Source organism: Sceloporus occidentalis, unplaced genomic scaffold (assembly GCF_023333645.1).
Source record: "Sceloporus occidentalis isolate IW3139 unplaced genomic scaffold, rSceOcc1.0.p SCAF_126, whole genome shotgun sequence".
Classification (NCBI taxonomy): domain Eukaryota; kingdom Metazoa; phylum Chordata; class Lepidosauria; order Squamata; family Phrynosomatidae; genus Sceloporus; species Sceloporus occidentalis.
Window position 1 is genome coordinate 167136 of NW_028317106.1, and position 13386 is coordinate 180521.

The window sequence follows — 13386 nt, forward strand, 5'->3', positions numbered from 1 at the left end:
ATATACATACGTATACGGGGGGGGGAATCGCTGTATAATCTTTATACAGAAAGCCTTTCGTCCACAGATGCTCTCGGTGGGATTCCTTGCTCCCAAATGAAATAATCCGGGATGTGCGCCCCCCCGTCCTACCTCTCCAGGCATCACATTTTCATAACCCCCCCAAAAAAACACTACAAAGATAAGGAAGTGAACCCCAGGGGCCCCTAACACCAGGAGATGCCAGACTAACTGCTTTACCAGTGGTGCCACCTGCAGGCTGCGCTGGGAAGTACATGCGCCGTCACCATTTAAAGGGACGCTTGTGGTCTGTTGACTATACTCGTGCCACGGTCTCCTAGCCAGGAGCTACGGCTAGTGCAAGCCGGTGGGTAAGGGCTAGAAATGCTCATCAAGCGTGGCCTCCCCGGAACCCGCTGCCAGGTGAACGGGCCACGGCCCTGATGTGATTATAGAGGTCATAGATTTTGGGGGAAATAACAGAATTCGCAGACTTTTTTTTTCTGCCACGGACTTCGTGTTCTTCTACATTGTGAAATAGTTTAGGGAGGAGCCGCTTGGTGCGGTCATTCCATGAATCCATGTGGAGTTCCGCGTGGTACAGAAAGATGCCCTGAAGGATCCGGATCCCCCACGATACAGACAGCGGCTGTTTCCCGGAGCCCCAGCTGCCGTGGCGCGCATTCTCTGGGTGTTTCGGGCTCACAAGTTCTTGGCAGCCACGATGTACTGTTCCAGGAACCGGCGCACCTTGGACACATGCGTGGTCTCCTTTAACGTTGTGTCGCGGCTGCGCAGCAGGAGGAGCCCGTTCTCCAGCGTATTCTCACTCACCAGGACTGTGAACAGGATTCCCATCTCGTCGTATCTGCAGAGCAAGCAACACTCAGCTTCTATTCTGGAAACGTTCCGTTACACGCATTCCGTGACACACGTTCCGTGGCACAGAATGATGGCAGGACGGGCTGCGCTCTTCTGTTTATTAACCCCAAATCTGCCGACAATATAAATAACACAAACGTTCTGTTTCACTCACTTTGCGAAGACGTTCTCCATGGGGGTCTGTAAGGATTCCAGGTAACCTGGCCACACAGAGATCCCACTGCCACGCAGCTCGTCGGACATGCCCTGGCAAACCTGCAAAGCAGCCCCAGCCCACAGTGTTACCCGTCCACGTATCGGACCGACAGCTTTGTACTACACAATCATGAAATGACGTATCCATGACACAGGGCCGGCATTATACACCACAGGGCCGGCATTATACAACACACGGCCGGCTCTTTTTTGTGATGCCGCGGGGAGCCCCAGGAGCCACAGAATTAAGCGTTTGGCTAAAGAAGCTCAGAACATGATGACTTTCAGCCCACGTACTGACCAGTCTCAGGTCCACGGCCGGTCCTTTTCCCATGTCCACGGCCACTTTAACCGGTGCCAACGAAGGATGAAGTTTCAGGATCTAAAAATAAAATCATTTACTGGATAAAACCTGCTGTTTTTTTTATGACCAGCTGAGATTGTGTTAGATTAACCCTTTCTACCCGAGTCTCGGGGGGGGGGGGGCTTTTATGACACGCTTACTGCATCCGACAGATTTACTCCAGAGATTTTAACTCCAACCCCAACCCCCCCCCCCCCCCCGGCTCTGATCACAGGTCTAATCTGCAGGGGGTCTCTGCCACACACATGTAACCACGCAGCAGCCCACCTCCCTTCTCCTGTCCTTGCTTTGGGGTGACCGGCTCTCTGCCGGCTGCAGGGCGTCTGATAGGTAGGCCAGAACCCCGCGCTCCAGGTCCCCGCTCACCCACACGACATGAGGGGTCACCGACTTCCTCCCATCACGGCCCTGGAAGAGAGAAACGGGGGGTCGCGATGCTTAGTAAAACACCCAGAATGGCGACGCCACGGGGGCCGAACGCTCTCCCCTCAGCTGCTACAAAACACAGCAGCACCGCTAAGCGGACAGTGGCCTGAAATCACACGTGGAACCGGCTTCACAGACAGAAAAGGATTTTCTATCATACGTGCAGCTTGGGGCTCCCAGGGTGCATCTGTAAGAGGGCGGAGTCATCCATACTGCAGACACTTTCAATTGGTTCCTTTCCCCAGGGGAAGTGATAATATATTCGAGTCGTCCTGCTGTGGCCCTCCGGTTGCTCCATGACGCTGAATCTGGACGGGCTCTGGGCAAACTAGGGGTAAGAAGGCAGCGGTCAGCCGCGGGCATCTATTCTCTACAAGCGTGTTCTTAGCACGCATCACACTGTCCGTGTACAGAACAGGGGCGGAGCCAGAGCCTGACCTCACACAAACACTCACACTAACACCACTAAACATTCAACACTCACACACCCAGACACTCACACCAACACCACTAAACATTCAACACTCACACACTCACACCCACTCACACCAACACCACTAAACATTCAACACTCACACACTCACACCCAGACACTCACACCAACACCTCTAAACATTCAACACTCACAGACCCACACCAACACCACTAAACATTCAACACTCACACACGCACACCAACACCTCTAAACATTCAATATTCACACTCACACCCAGACACTCACACCAACACCACTAAACATTCAACACTCACAGACCCACACCCAGACACTCACACCAACACCACTAAACATTCAACACTCACACACTCACACCCAGACACTCACACCAACACCTCTAAACATTCAACACTCACAGACCCAGACACTCACACCAACACCACTAAACATTCAACACTCACACCCAGACACTCACACCAACACCTCTAAACATTCAACACTCACAGACCCAGACACTCACACCAACACCACTAAACATTCAACACTCACACACGCACACCCAGACACTCACACCAACACCTCTAAACATTCAATATTCACACTCACACCCAGACACTCACACCAACACCACTAAACATTCAACACTCACAGACCCATACCCAGACACTCACACCAACACCACTAAACATGCAACACTCACACACGCACACCCAGACACTCACACCAACACCTCTAAACATTCAACACTCGCACACGCACACCCAGACACTCACACCAACACCTCTAAACATTCAACACTCACACACGCACACCCAGACACTCACACCAACACCTCTAAACATTCAACACTCGCACACGCACACCCAGACACTCACACCAACACCTCTAAACATTCAACACTCGCACACGCAGACACTCACACCAACACCTCTAAACATTCAACACTCGCACACGCACACGCTCACACCAACACCACTAACCATTCAACACTCACACACGCACACCCAGACACTCACACCAACACCTCTAAACATTCAACACTCGCACACGCACACGCTCACACCAACACCACTAACCATCCAACACTCACACACGCACACCAACACTCACACACGCACACCCAGACACTCACACCAACACCACTAAACATTCAACACTCACACATGCACGCCCAGACACTCACACCAACAGCACTAAACATTCAACACTCACACACTCACACCAACACCTCTAAACATCCAACACTCACACACGCACACCCAGACACTCACACCAACACCACTAAACATTCAACACTCACACCCACACCTCTAAACATTCAACACTCACACACGCACACCCAGACACTCACACCAACACCACTAAACATTCAACACTCACACCCAGACACTCACACAGGTTAAACCGGTTGAGAAGATTCCCCTAAAATGGGAAATTACACACCTTCTGCCACCACAGCAGTCTCTGGCGCAGCCAGTAATCTCGCCATCGGCCTGCAGTTTTTGCCGCGCTGAACCAGGTGAGAGACGCCGCCGTCCTCTCTCCAATCCTTCAACAGGAAAGATCCAGATCATTTATCATAAAGAAACGCAACAGCAATGCATCAACGCAAGCGGCGAGACACAAAGGGCTGGCCCACTGCAGTAACTATAGCTGGGCCAAGCTGTTCCAGAAGAGGTTAATTGGTTTGGCCCTTCATCATGTATAGTGGGTCAAAGAGCTTTAGTGAATAGACCCGGCTGGCTGATAATGGAGGTTGTCTCGTACCCAGAGAGCTCCGCGGAGTCCGTCTCGCCAGGAATGGGATGAAAGCACTTCCCGATCTCCGCTATGCCAAACGGAAGCCCCTTATTCATCAGCTCCAGGCACGGAACGTATTGCTGGAGAGCACCTGGAATCCCCAAAACGTGGGAGACAAGATCAGAGACGGCGCCTGATTGGTTCATGGATTACCAAAAACTGGGTGCAGGAAGGTGGTCCACGCATGTTACCTTCTGCCTGCCCCACCGGAGCCCAGACAACCCCGACACGACAACAGGTGGATTGCCCCACACGTCCACCTGTTCTCACGTCAGGTGCTCTTGACACGGAAGACGTACAAGAGACGGAGCCACCTTGTGATGTCATACTAAGAGCTGCGTAAACTGTTGGCGCTATGTAAATAAAAGATAATGATAGTAATAATAATACATGCTGCAAACTTGTGACGTCATTGGCATGGTATAACCTTACGGTAGACTGTAGGCGTACGCTCTGCACCCCGGATCCCTCATTACTATGGAAGGGTCTGCACATCCACCCCTAAAGTGCTGGTTGTTACCATAGAGAAGATTCCCTCTCAGCGTCCATCGGGGGCTTTCTCCGTCCAGGAGCGAGGGGACAGGCCGCTCTTTGGTTAAATCTCCGGTTTGGAGCCGGGACCTCCGGCTGTCGCCCCATATTGTCTTTAACGGCGTTCCTGATGTGGTTTGAGGGGGGACGTGATGCGGGGAGTCAATCGCTAGAACGTCGTCTCTGCGTAAAACCACCGAGTCCCACCAGCCGTTCACCAGGTTTTTCTGCAGCTCCTTTCCTAGTGGCCCAAGGCCGTGGCTTCCTCTCAGAAGAGACCCTTCGGTCAGTTTGTCTCCCGTTATAAAGTGCCTGCGCCGACACAGATCAAACAGGACTTCCTGCAGCCGGTCACCGGAACCCCCCGAGAGCCTCCGAGTGCCGGATCCGTTTTTATAAACGTGTAAATTCACTCGGCAGCACCAAGTCCTGGCTTTGCCGACACTAGAACCGGCCATATCCACGTTCAGACGGTGAGACTTTAACCGTAATTACAGCTCAGGCGACGGCCGGCGGCGCGGGGAACTGACTTCCTGTACGGACTGGAGACAGAGAAACGCGAACGACGTTAATTATCGCAACACCCAGCAGAGAACGCGCAGCTCAAACCCCCCCCCCCCCCCCCGCTGCTTTATAACTGGGGTGGATAACCCCCCCTGCTGCTTTATAACTGGGGTGGATACCCCCCCCCATGCTTTATGAGTGGGGTGGGGGAGTTTGTAGGAGTTTTTATTTATAACCCCCCATTATCTGTAAATCCCAGCAGTCCCCGGGGGGCTTTAACTTCAATGGGTTAGTTGGACTTTGTGTGGCCCCTGGGGTTGTGCTGGAAGGGGCAAATCCGTGACTCTGTGGGTTGTCTATTATCCGGAGCTGAGACCTTGCCCGGGGACCGGATTGGGCACTCCTGTCGGTGATGTACAGCGCCGAACACAATGCAATTACCTTACCCCCTGCTCCCTCCATGTGCGCTGCACGCCTCGCTCTGGTGTCCTGTCGGCCAATGACAGAAAGAAGGCGGTGCATAACAACCTCAGCCTCACTCCTGAAAAACAAATGACCAATCACATGCAAAGGGCGGAGCTAACTTGCATACGCAATAGGAATCCACTTCCAGGTAGGAGGCGCGCTTCGTGCGTTCTAAGCCTCGTTGTTGCGGACCAATACCTAGCGTGCTAGCGCCTCAGCACCCGGTACAGCGTCCGCTGAGGGTCAATCCGTTCTCACGTTACACACGTTTTGGGGTCGCCCTGCGCCATCATGTCAGCTTCCAGTAGCGAGGCACGCGTTTACACGAAACCCCCTACAGAAAGGCAGCAGCCCGTGGCAAATCCAGTGATTTCATTACACCCCCCTCCCGGATCAACCGAACGTGGAGTACTAATGATCCCTGGAACAGGAAGTTAAAAGTGGTTCTGAGTGTGTTCTGGTTGTAGGGAAGAGGTTTTGGTGTTTCAATTAAAAGTTAGAATACCAGCTGTTAAGCAATCAAGCGGCTGGTACATGCATGTTACCCGCCCCATGTGACATGTAAAAGCGATTGAACAGCTGGTACATGCGCGTTATTGCCTTAACACGTTACATGGGGAGGGTAACATGCATGTGTGGATTGCCTTCAGCTTTAGTTTTAAGGCTTTGGAGGCGGCCGAGACATCTGATTAGAGGGCTTTGAGTTTAACAGTCCTTGGGGTGATCAGGTTACACAACAGGTCACCGCCTTCCACCACCACCCACTGGTTCCCATGCCCCTATTCTAGCACCCTGCACCCCCCCCGCCACCCACCACTTCCTGCACCCCTATGCCAACCACCGCCTCATGCCCCTATACCACCATCCCCCCCCCCCCCCACACACACACACAGACACAACACATTGCGTTGAGTTAAATGATCTTTATTGAAGGCCATGCACTGCCTCCTTTACAGTACTCCAAATCACTGTACATAGACGTGTGAAAACACTGGCTGTATTTTCTAGTACAAAAAACTAAAACTGCGTCAGGAATGTAGAGAAACAGTCAACTTAAATAGTGAAAGTGCACCAGTTACCGCTGCAAAGCAGATCCCTGCTCATCCTTACGACTCTTAAATAAACTACTTAGTTCGGGAAACACAAAACAGCAAGAGTAAAAAAAAATAAAATAAAGAAAAAAAGCGGCGGTCTCACTGGGGGTACGTTCCCGGCATGGCGTAGCCCAACATGGAAGGTGCGGCAGCGGCGGCAGCAGGGTAAGTGTATGCTTGCTGGTTCATTCCATTCTGCATGGTGGCAGCAAACTGCTGAGTGGCGTCATAGTTTTGGTAGGTGCCGGTCTGAGCGGTACCTCTGAAGCCGCCTTGCAGAGCGTTTGCGTTAAAGCCGTTTGAGTAGGCGCTGCCGTTGCCAAAAGACTGTCCTCCGAAGCCATTCTGGGACTTGTTGCCGAAGTCCCTTTTGCCAAACCCGCGGTCGTAATTCTCCCTGTCCCACCCACCCCGCTTGCCTGAAGAGTATCGCCGGTCATTCATCCCTCTGCCTCTGAAGCGCCCTGTGGAAGAGATCGGACAGGTGAGTTTCTGCCATAGAAGCGTTACGTTTAGCACATCTGCCTCCTATGCATGTGTAACCATGACAACAGCCCCGGACCTACCTCTATCTTCCACGAGCTGCAGGAGCTTGGGGTTGATGGCTTGATTGGCTTCGCGGAGCACAGAGACCAGGTCATTCACTTGCTTCACATTGTTTGGGGTAAAGAATGTGTACGCCGTGCCCGTCTTACTACTGCGGGCCGTCCTGCCGATGCGGTGGATATAGTCCTCGGAGGAGTTAGGGTAGTCATAATTGATGACAAATTTCACATCTTCCACATCTGTAAAGTGTTGCAGTGTGGCAAAGAGGGAAGCACAAAGGATTTGCACACCACAACAGCCAGACCAAAAACACAAGTTAGACAATGTGCCTGCTAAAGAGGAGTCAGGGCTGAAAAGAAGACGCGTTAGGAAACAGCAGCAGGAGGCGAGGACGTCTCTCACCCCAAAACCTTACCAGCATGACGCAACGGCCACGGAGAAACCCAACTGTCAAGTGACATCTGAAAGCTTCTCCGCAGTATGAAAGCCTTGAAAGCCTCGGCCCCTTCACTTAGACACTGGCCACCGACCGCTTGGACTTGCCAAGAACTTACAACCGCAAGAAACACATGGTGACCCTCCCTCGCTGGGAAGAGAACGTTAGCTAACGCTTTGTGTCTCGTCTAGGCGAGCGTTCACTCGAGAATTTGTCCCCCTCTGGCAGGTCTTGACATGACTACTACGGTTCAGGTGAGGGAGGATCGTGAAAGTCTGCAGAGGCGAGGAGTGCTGCTTCCCCTCTATACACTCATGTGCCAGTACTCACCAATTTGTCTACAAAAGGCTTAGAACCAAAGAAACCAAAACCCCGCTCTCCCGGTGAGTCAAGGCTCAAGAATATTTGGCAGATTCTTCACCAAGTCAGCCCTGAGTGAAACAGACCCTGCGATCGCTGCCGCAGCATGTATTACGAGTAACAGGCATGCAGAGCATGGGACCTGGCGAGGCGTGTCTCACGGTACACGTGTCTCACGGTACACGTCACAGGATTGCCGTTTTGGTGAGGATTAAAAGTCTCTGCCTTTTGAAGGTTACTGGCACACGATTCTCAGCTTTCCACCTCTCTACTCGACTGGAAGCAGCCAGCCGATTTCCACTAGTCCTCCATCCCCCTCGAGTCCTCCGAATGTCATGCCTAGGCCATGCCACAAAGACCGCACCTTCGTGAAAAACAAAACTCAAGAGAATGGCAGAGGTTAAAGAAAGCAGTTAAACTTTCTTTAGGAGAGTGGAGAACGCGGCGCAGGCACCGTAATATATACTGACCTAAGCCTCGGGAAGCAACGTCTGTGGCTATCAGGATTGGGGATTTGCCGTGTTTGAACTCTGCAAAGTTAAAGGGAAGATTTAGACGGGATCCGGTGACCAAGCGGGTAACAGAACGTCTTCCATTGGAGGATCACTTACCATTTAAAACCCAATCACGCTCTTGCTGGCTTTTGTCACCATGGATTCCCATCGCAGGCCACCTGAAATAAAATGCAGCATTAGAAGCGCAGACGTGGCCGCTTTACAGCCACCGGCCCCCGGGAGCAGAACTGGTCCAACACCAGTACGATCCGCCACATGCAGCGGTCCCGCAGCAGGCAAGGGCCACAGTCTGTGCACACTTACCCATCACGCCTCAGCTTGCGGGTCAGATCGTCACAGCGACGCTTTGTCTCCACAAACACTATGGTCTTGTTTTCCTTCTCACTCATGATTTCTTCCATCAGGCGGACAAGCCTAGTAGAGAGAACCAGTTAGCGACTTGTTGGGACTGAAGGTATAAAGTCTTATTCCATCCCATGACACCCCCCAGGGAAGCAGGTGGGCCTCAACTGGGGTAAGACTCAGGACGAAGTGGCAGAACTCACTTGTCGTCTTTTTCCCCGTCGTTACAGACGTCCACGATCTGGAGGATGTTGTGGTTGGCACTCAGCTCCAGGGCGCCGATGTTAATGTGCACGTAGTCTTTGAGGAAGTCTTCGGCGAGCTGCCGGACCTCCTTGGGCCAGGTCGCGCTCCACATCAGCGTCTGTCTGTCAGGCCGGATCTGGTCAACTATCTTCCTGATCTGAGGCTCAAAGCCCATGTCGAGCATACGGTCAGCTTCGTCGAGGACTAGGTACGTGCATCTGTTCAGGTTGGTCTTCCCAGCTTCCAAGAAGTCGATGAGGCGGCCGGGAGTCGCAATGCAGATTTCCACACCTGTACAGAGAACAGGTCTGTGAGACCACGTCACAACAGTCCCTCTTCACCAAAACATGACCTGGTGCAGTACCCACCTCTCTCCAGGTCTCTGATCTGTGGCCCTTTGGGAGCTCCCCCGTAAATGCAGGTGGACTTCAGGCGGCAGGCTCTCCCGTACTCGGCGGCAACTTGCTGTACTTGCTGAGCCAGTTCTCGGGTTGGCGCCAGCACCAGGAGCTGCAATGAAATAAGGCGTTGTGGTCAGCGACGTTACCGAGGGTCTGCTGCTCAGGTCTGACGGGTAACCACCGTTTCCTAGCTGCTCGGATCAGCCCCCGGATAGAGATGGAAACCAAGCCCGAAGTTAACAGAGGGAGAAGACCATCCAAATGATCAGGGCTCCCCCCAGCACTAAACCGAGACACCCGGAGCCTTCAGATACTCACAATTGGTCCATCCCCTCGCTGCAGGAAAGGCTGATGATTAATGTGAACGATTCCAGGGAGAAGGTACTGTAATTAGAGATTACAACACATTAGTAAGGGCCACAAATCCACTTCATTCACTAAACTGCCACGGGAGGCCAGCACTTACCGAGAGGGTCTTTCCAGATCCGGTCATAGCAACGCCAACCATATCCAGCCCGCTGAGCGCCACCGGCCAGCCTTGACCTTGGATGGGAGTCGGATCTGTGAAGTTCTGCCGCTTGACGACTTCCATGACGTTGGCTGCAACGGACAGAAGTGTTAGAACCTTTCAGCGGTGGGAGAGGCAGAAAGAGCCCCCCCCCCCCGAAGGGCCATGGCAGGGGAAGGGGAAGGGCCACTCACCTGGGAAGCTAGCTTCATGAAACTGCAGGATGGGTTTGGGGCAGTTGATTCCTCGGACGGAGATTTCCTTGCTTCGTCTGTATTGCTCAACTTCTTGCTGCAAGAAACAAGGCGAGACGCTGAAGAGACGGACTCCCTCGTTCAATGGACCGTTACCGCGATTAGACCGCTCCGCGCAACGGTCTCCAAACCGAAGGCCGCAGCGGAATGTCTCGTGCCACTTACCGGTGTGCGTTTGACCACGTCGGGGTGCTCCTGGTAGAAGTTCTTTTCAAATTTTGGTAATTCGTCCAAATTCCATTTCTTTTTCATGAGCCTTTCACCAGGGTTACCGAATTTTCCAGAGGGGCCACCCCTGCTCCCTCCAAAGCGTGGGCCACCGCCATAGCTGCAAAAGGATTACAGGTTAGACGCGCTGTAGATCGCAGCCGTGGACCGCATACCATCGTTGAGCGAGCCAGGCCCACTTCCCAGGGGGATCCCGAGCCGGTCATATAGGAGATAAAGGCCCCTCCACGACCCCTAAATATTCTAGGCCGTGCGAGAAGCCAGCAGCACCCCCCACACTCCTGGAGTCCCACGGCAACCACACACGGAGTGCCAGCACGGGATAAACGAAGATAAAACCGGGCAGCCAGCTAGGCCGGACCGGAAGCACGCGCCCATACAGTTTACCCCTAGTGTTCGGTGTATGTGTGGGGTAAGGACCCCCGGGCGGCGGAGTGCAGCAGAAATCCCAGGCTCTTCCGCTATAACAGCCGTAAGTGTAGCCCCGGAGATGAGGTCGCCTCAGACTGCAAGCTCCTGGGCCCAGCTCCATTAACAAGGCTACACCGGGCAAGAGATGCTAGTCTCCGCCTCGGGGCGGGGACTGGCACGCGCCAGTTTATGTCCGCACGGCCGCCATTTTGTGTCCAGACAAAGAGCCGGCATTTTGTGCCAAGTTCTCGTGGCTGAGATGCTCGGTAATGCTAAACAGCGCACACCGACCGAAAACCGAAACCACCATCTGCACTGCTCAGCCCATAGCAATCCTCCGGTCCACAAACCAGCCTCCCCCGTTTCTCGGCCCCGTAATATCAAACCACCAGCTGAAACGCGCAGCCACCCCAGTCACTCACCCTCTGTCGCGGCCGCGGTCTCTATCGCTGTATCCGGGCATATCTGCTGTTGGGTATGTAGGGATACGCAGGGTATCTGTATAGGTCCGTCCTGTGCGGGGTGTTACCGGGGAAGGGAAACTGCTCAGTAGCCGCCTGCCGGTTATATACACGGAGAAGCCGGCATGCGTCACACTGACGTCACCCATATCCCTCCGCGTCTAGGGCGGGCTTTGTAGACGCCATCTTTAATGGGGGCAAATGGTTTCCACCGCTTCAGTGCATGACCATACAGACGTATCCCGCAGCGGGGGCTCAGTCAATCTCTACAGAGTGGGGCTGGGGGTGCAGTGAGAGGCCCGGCACCGGCGCAACCTCTAGATGTTAGATTGTGAAGGGATGCTGCCCTCAACAAAAATGGCGGGTGTAGGCGCAGTAACAGGGTTGGCCTCTTATTGTACCTCGTGATGCGCTGGGACACACTCGTAGGATAAATGGTCGAATCATTTAGTCCCTGGCGGTATGAATGCGATAATTTATTATTAGTATAATTATGATGTGAAATTAATTCTAATTAAAGAATAATTAGTGTTAATCCTCGGTACGGCCGCTACGCGAAGAGTAAGGGAGTAAAGCTCTGCAGATCCCGCGGCTCCAATTATACAACAACCCCCCCCGTCTCTCTAGTAAAGTGGATGCGGCTCTGGAGGTTAATACATGGCAGTGCTGAGAGGATGTGGGATGTACCATCTGTACGGGGTACTGTGTGGGCACTACCATCCCACAACACGTAACCAGTACACAGAGCACACGCATCTTTCAAAACATGAGTATAACACGAGACCCGCCACCCTTTCCACGGGTATCACAAGACCCGACACCCACTGCATGGAATACCCCATAGGTATAACAAGACCAGGCACCCACTCCATGAGTATCAGGAGACCCGCTGCCCACACCACGGGTATCACGGCATATTCCGGTATCGCTGTGATCCCGGTGGTTACAGCTCCCCGGAGGTTTTTGCATAAAATAATTCAGAACGTGGTCTGTTTGTAATTTCATTTGGGTGACTTTATTTCCCTTTTAACCCCTTAGGACCCAGGTTTTGTGCGTCACGATACGTGGCTCTTCCTTTCCTCTTGCCCCAGTGGGGGTATGAGGGCTTTACGTGTCGCCTTTCAGGCGCTCTCCGTTATCGCCTATTATCCATGGCACGATGACCCAAACCAGTGGCCGCCGGTCCGTCTCCATCTGCTTTCTGCCAGGCGCACCCATCCCACAGCCGCGATTCCACAACACCCCACCAATTCACTCGCAAATAGACTTGTGGAATCCCACGGAGATTCTGAATGAACCATTTCAATGCAGACACCCCAATACACACATCCTATACATTCCATACGCCCCAATACACACATCCTATACATTCCATACACCCCAATACACACATCCTATACATTCCATACGCCCCAATACACACATCCTATACATTCCATACACCCGAATACACACATCCTATACATTCCATACACCCAAATATACATACATCCTTATATATGCATAGGCAGTATTATTATAATATTAGTATTATTATTTTATTAGTAATATTTGTATGATGTGATATATGCACAGGCTTTATTATTTTTTGTATTATTACGGTATTATATTAGTATTATTATGTTATATATACACAGGCCCTATTAGTATTATTATTTTTTTAATATTATTATCTGATATATGCACAGGCCATATTATTATTATATTAGTATTATTAATATTATTATGTTATATACACACACAGGCCGTATTAGTATTATTTTATTATTATTATGTGATATATATAATTATTATTATATATTAATGTATTAGTATTATGTGATATATGCACAGGCCATATTATTATTTTATTAGTATTATTATTATTTTATACACACACACAGGCCGTATTAGTATTATTTTATTATTATGTGATATATGCACAGGCCGTATTATTATTATTATATATTAATGTATTAGTATTATGTGATATATGCACAGG

The 13386-nt window shown here is 51.7% G+C and overlaps 2 protein-coding genes across 3 annotated transcripts; both read right to left on the reverse strand.

The window, feature by feature from the left end:
* Positions 1–702: 702 nt before the first annotated feature.
* Positions 703–5092, reverse strand: LOC149281874 (DNA polymerase subunit gamma-2, mitochondrial-like). The gene is made up of 8 exons (XM_089498801.1): positions 4624–5092; positions 4071–4194; positions 3747–3852; positions 2028–2195; positions 1709–1849; positions 1379–1459; positions 1037–1137; positions 703–868 (listed from the first exon to the last, which is right to left on the reverse strand). The coding sequence occupies exons 1-8, from the start codon at positions 5090–5092 to the stop codon at positions 703–705; spliced, it is 1356 nt and encodes a 451-aa protein (XP_089354927.1).
* A 1704-nt stretch (positions 5093–6796) lies between these two features.
* Positions 6797–11407, reverse strand: LOC149281875 (putative ATP-dependent RNA helicase DDX5). 2 transcript variants are annotated; one of them, XM_089498772.1, is made up of 12 exons: positions 11367–11407; positions 10471–10633; positions 10246–10342; positions 10010–10143; positions 9862–9927; positions 9511–9652; positions 9100–9433; positions 8858–8968; positions 8651–8712; positions 8510–8569; positions 7263–7482; positions 6797–7166 (listed from the first exon to the last, which is right to left on the reverse strand). In XM_089498772.1, the coding sequence occupies exons 1-12, from the start codon at positions 11405–11407 to the stop codon at positions 6797–6799; spliced, it is 1800 nt and encodes a 599-aa protein (XP_089354898.1). The 2 variants fall into 2 exon arrangements, with proteins under 2 accessions (XP_089354898.1, XP_089354899.1); XM_089498773.1 differs by having other exon boundaries at positions 6797–7151; positions 7260–7482.
* Between the last annotated feature and the right edge of the window lie 1979 nt (positions 11408–13386).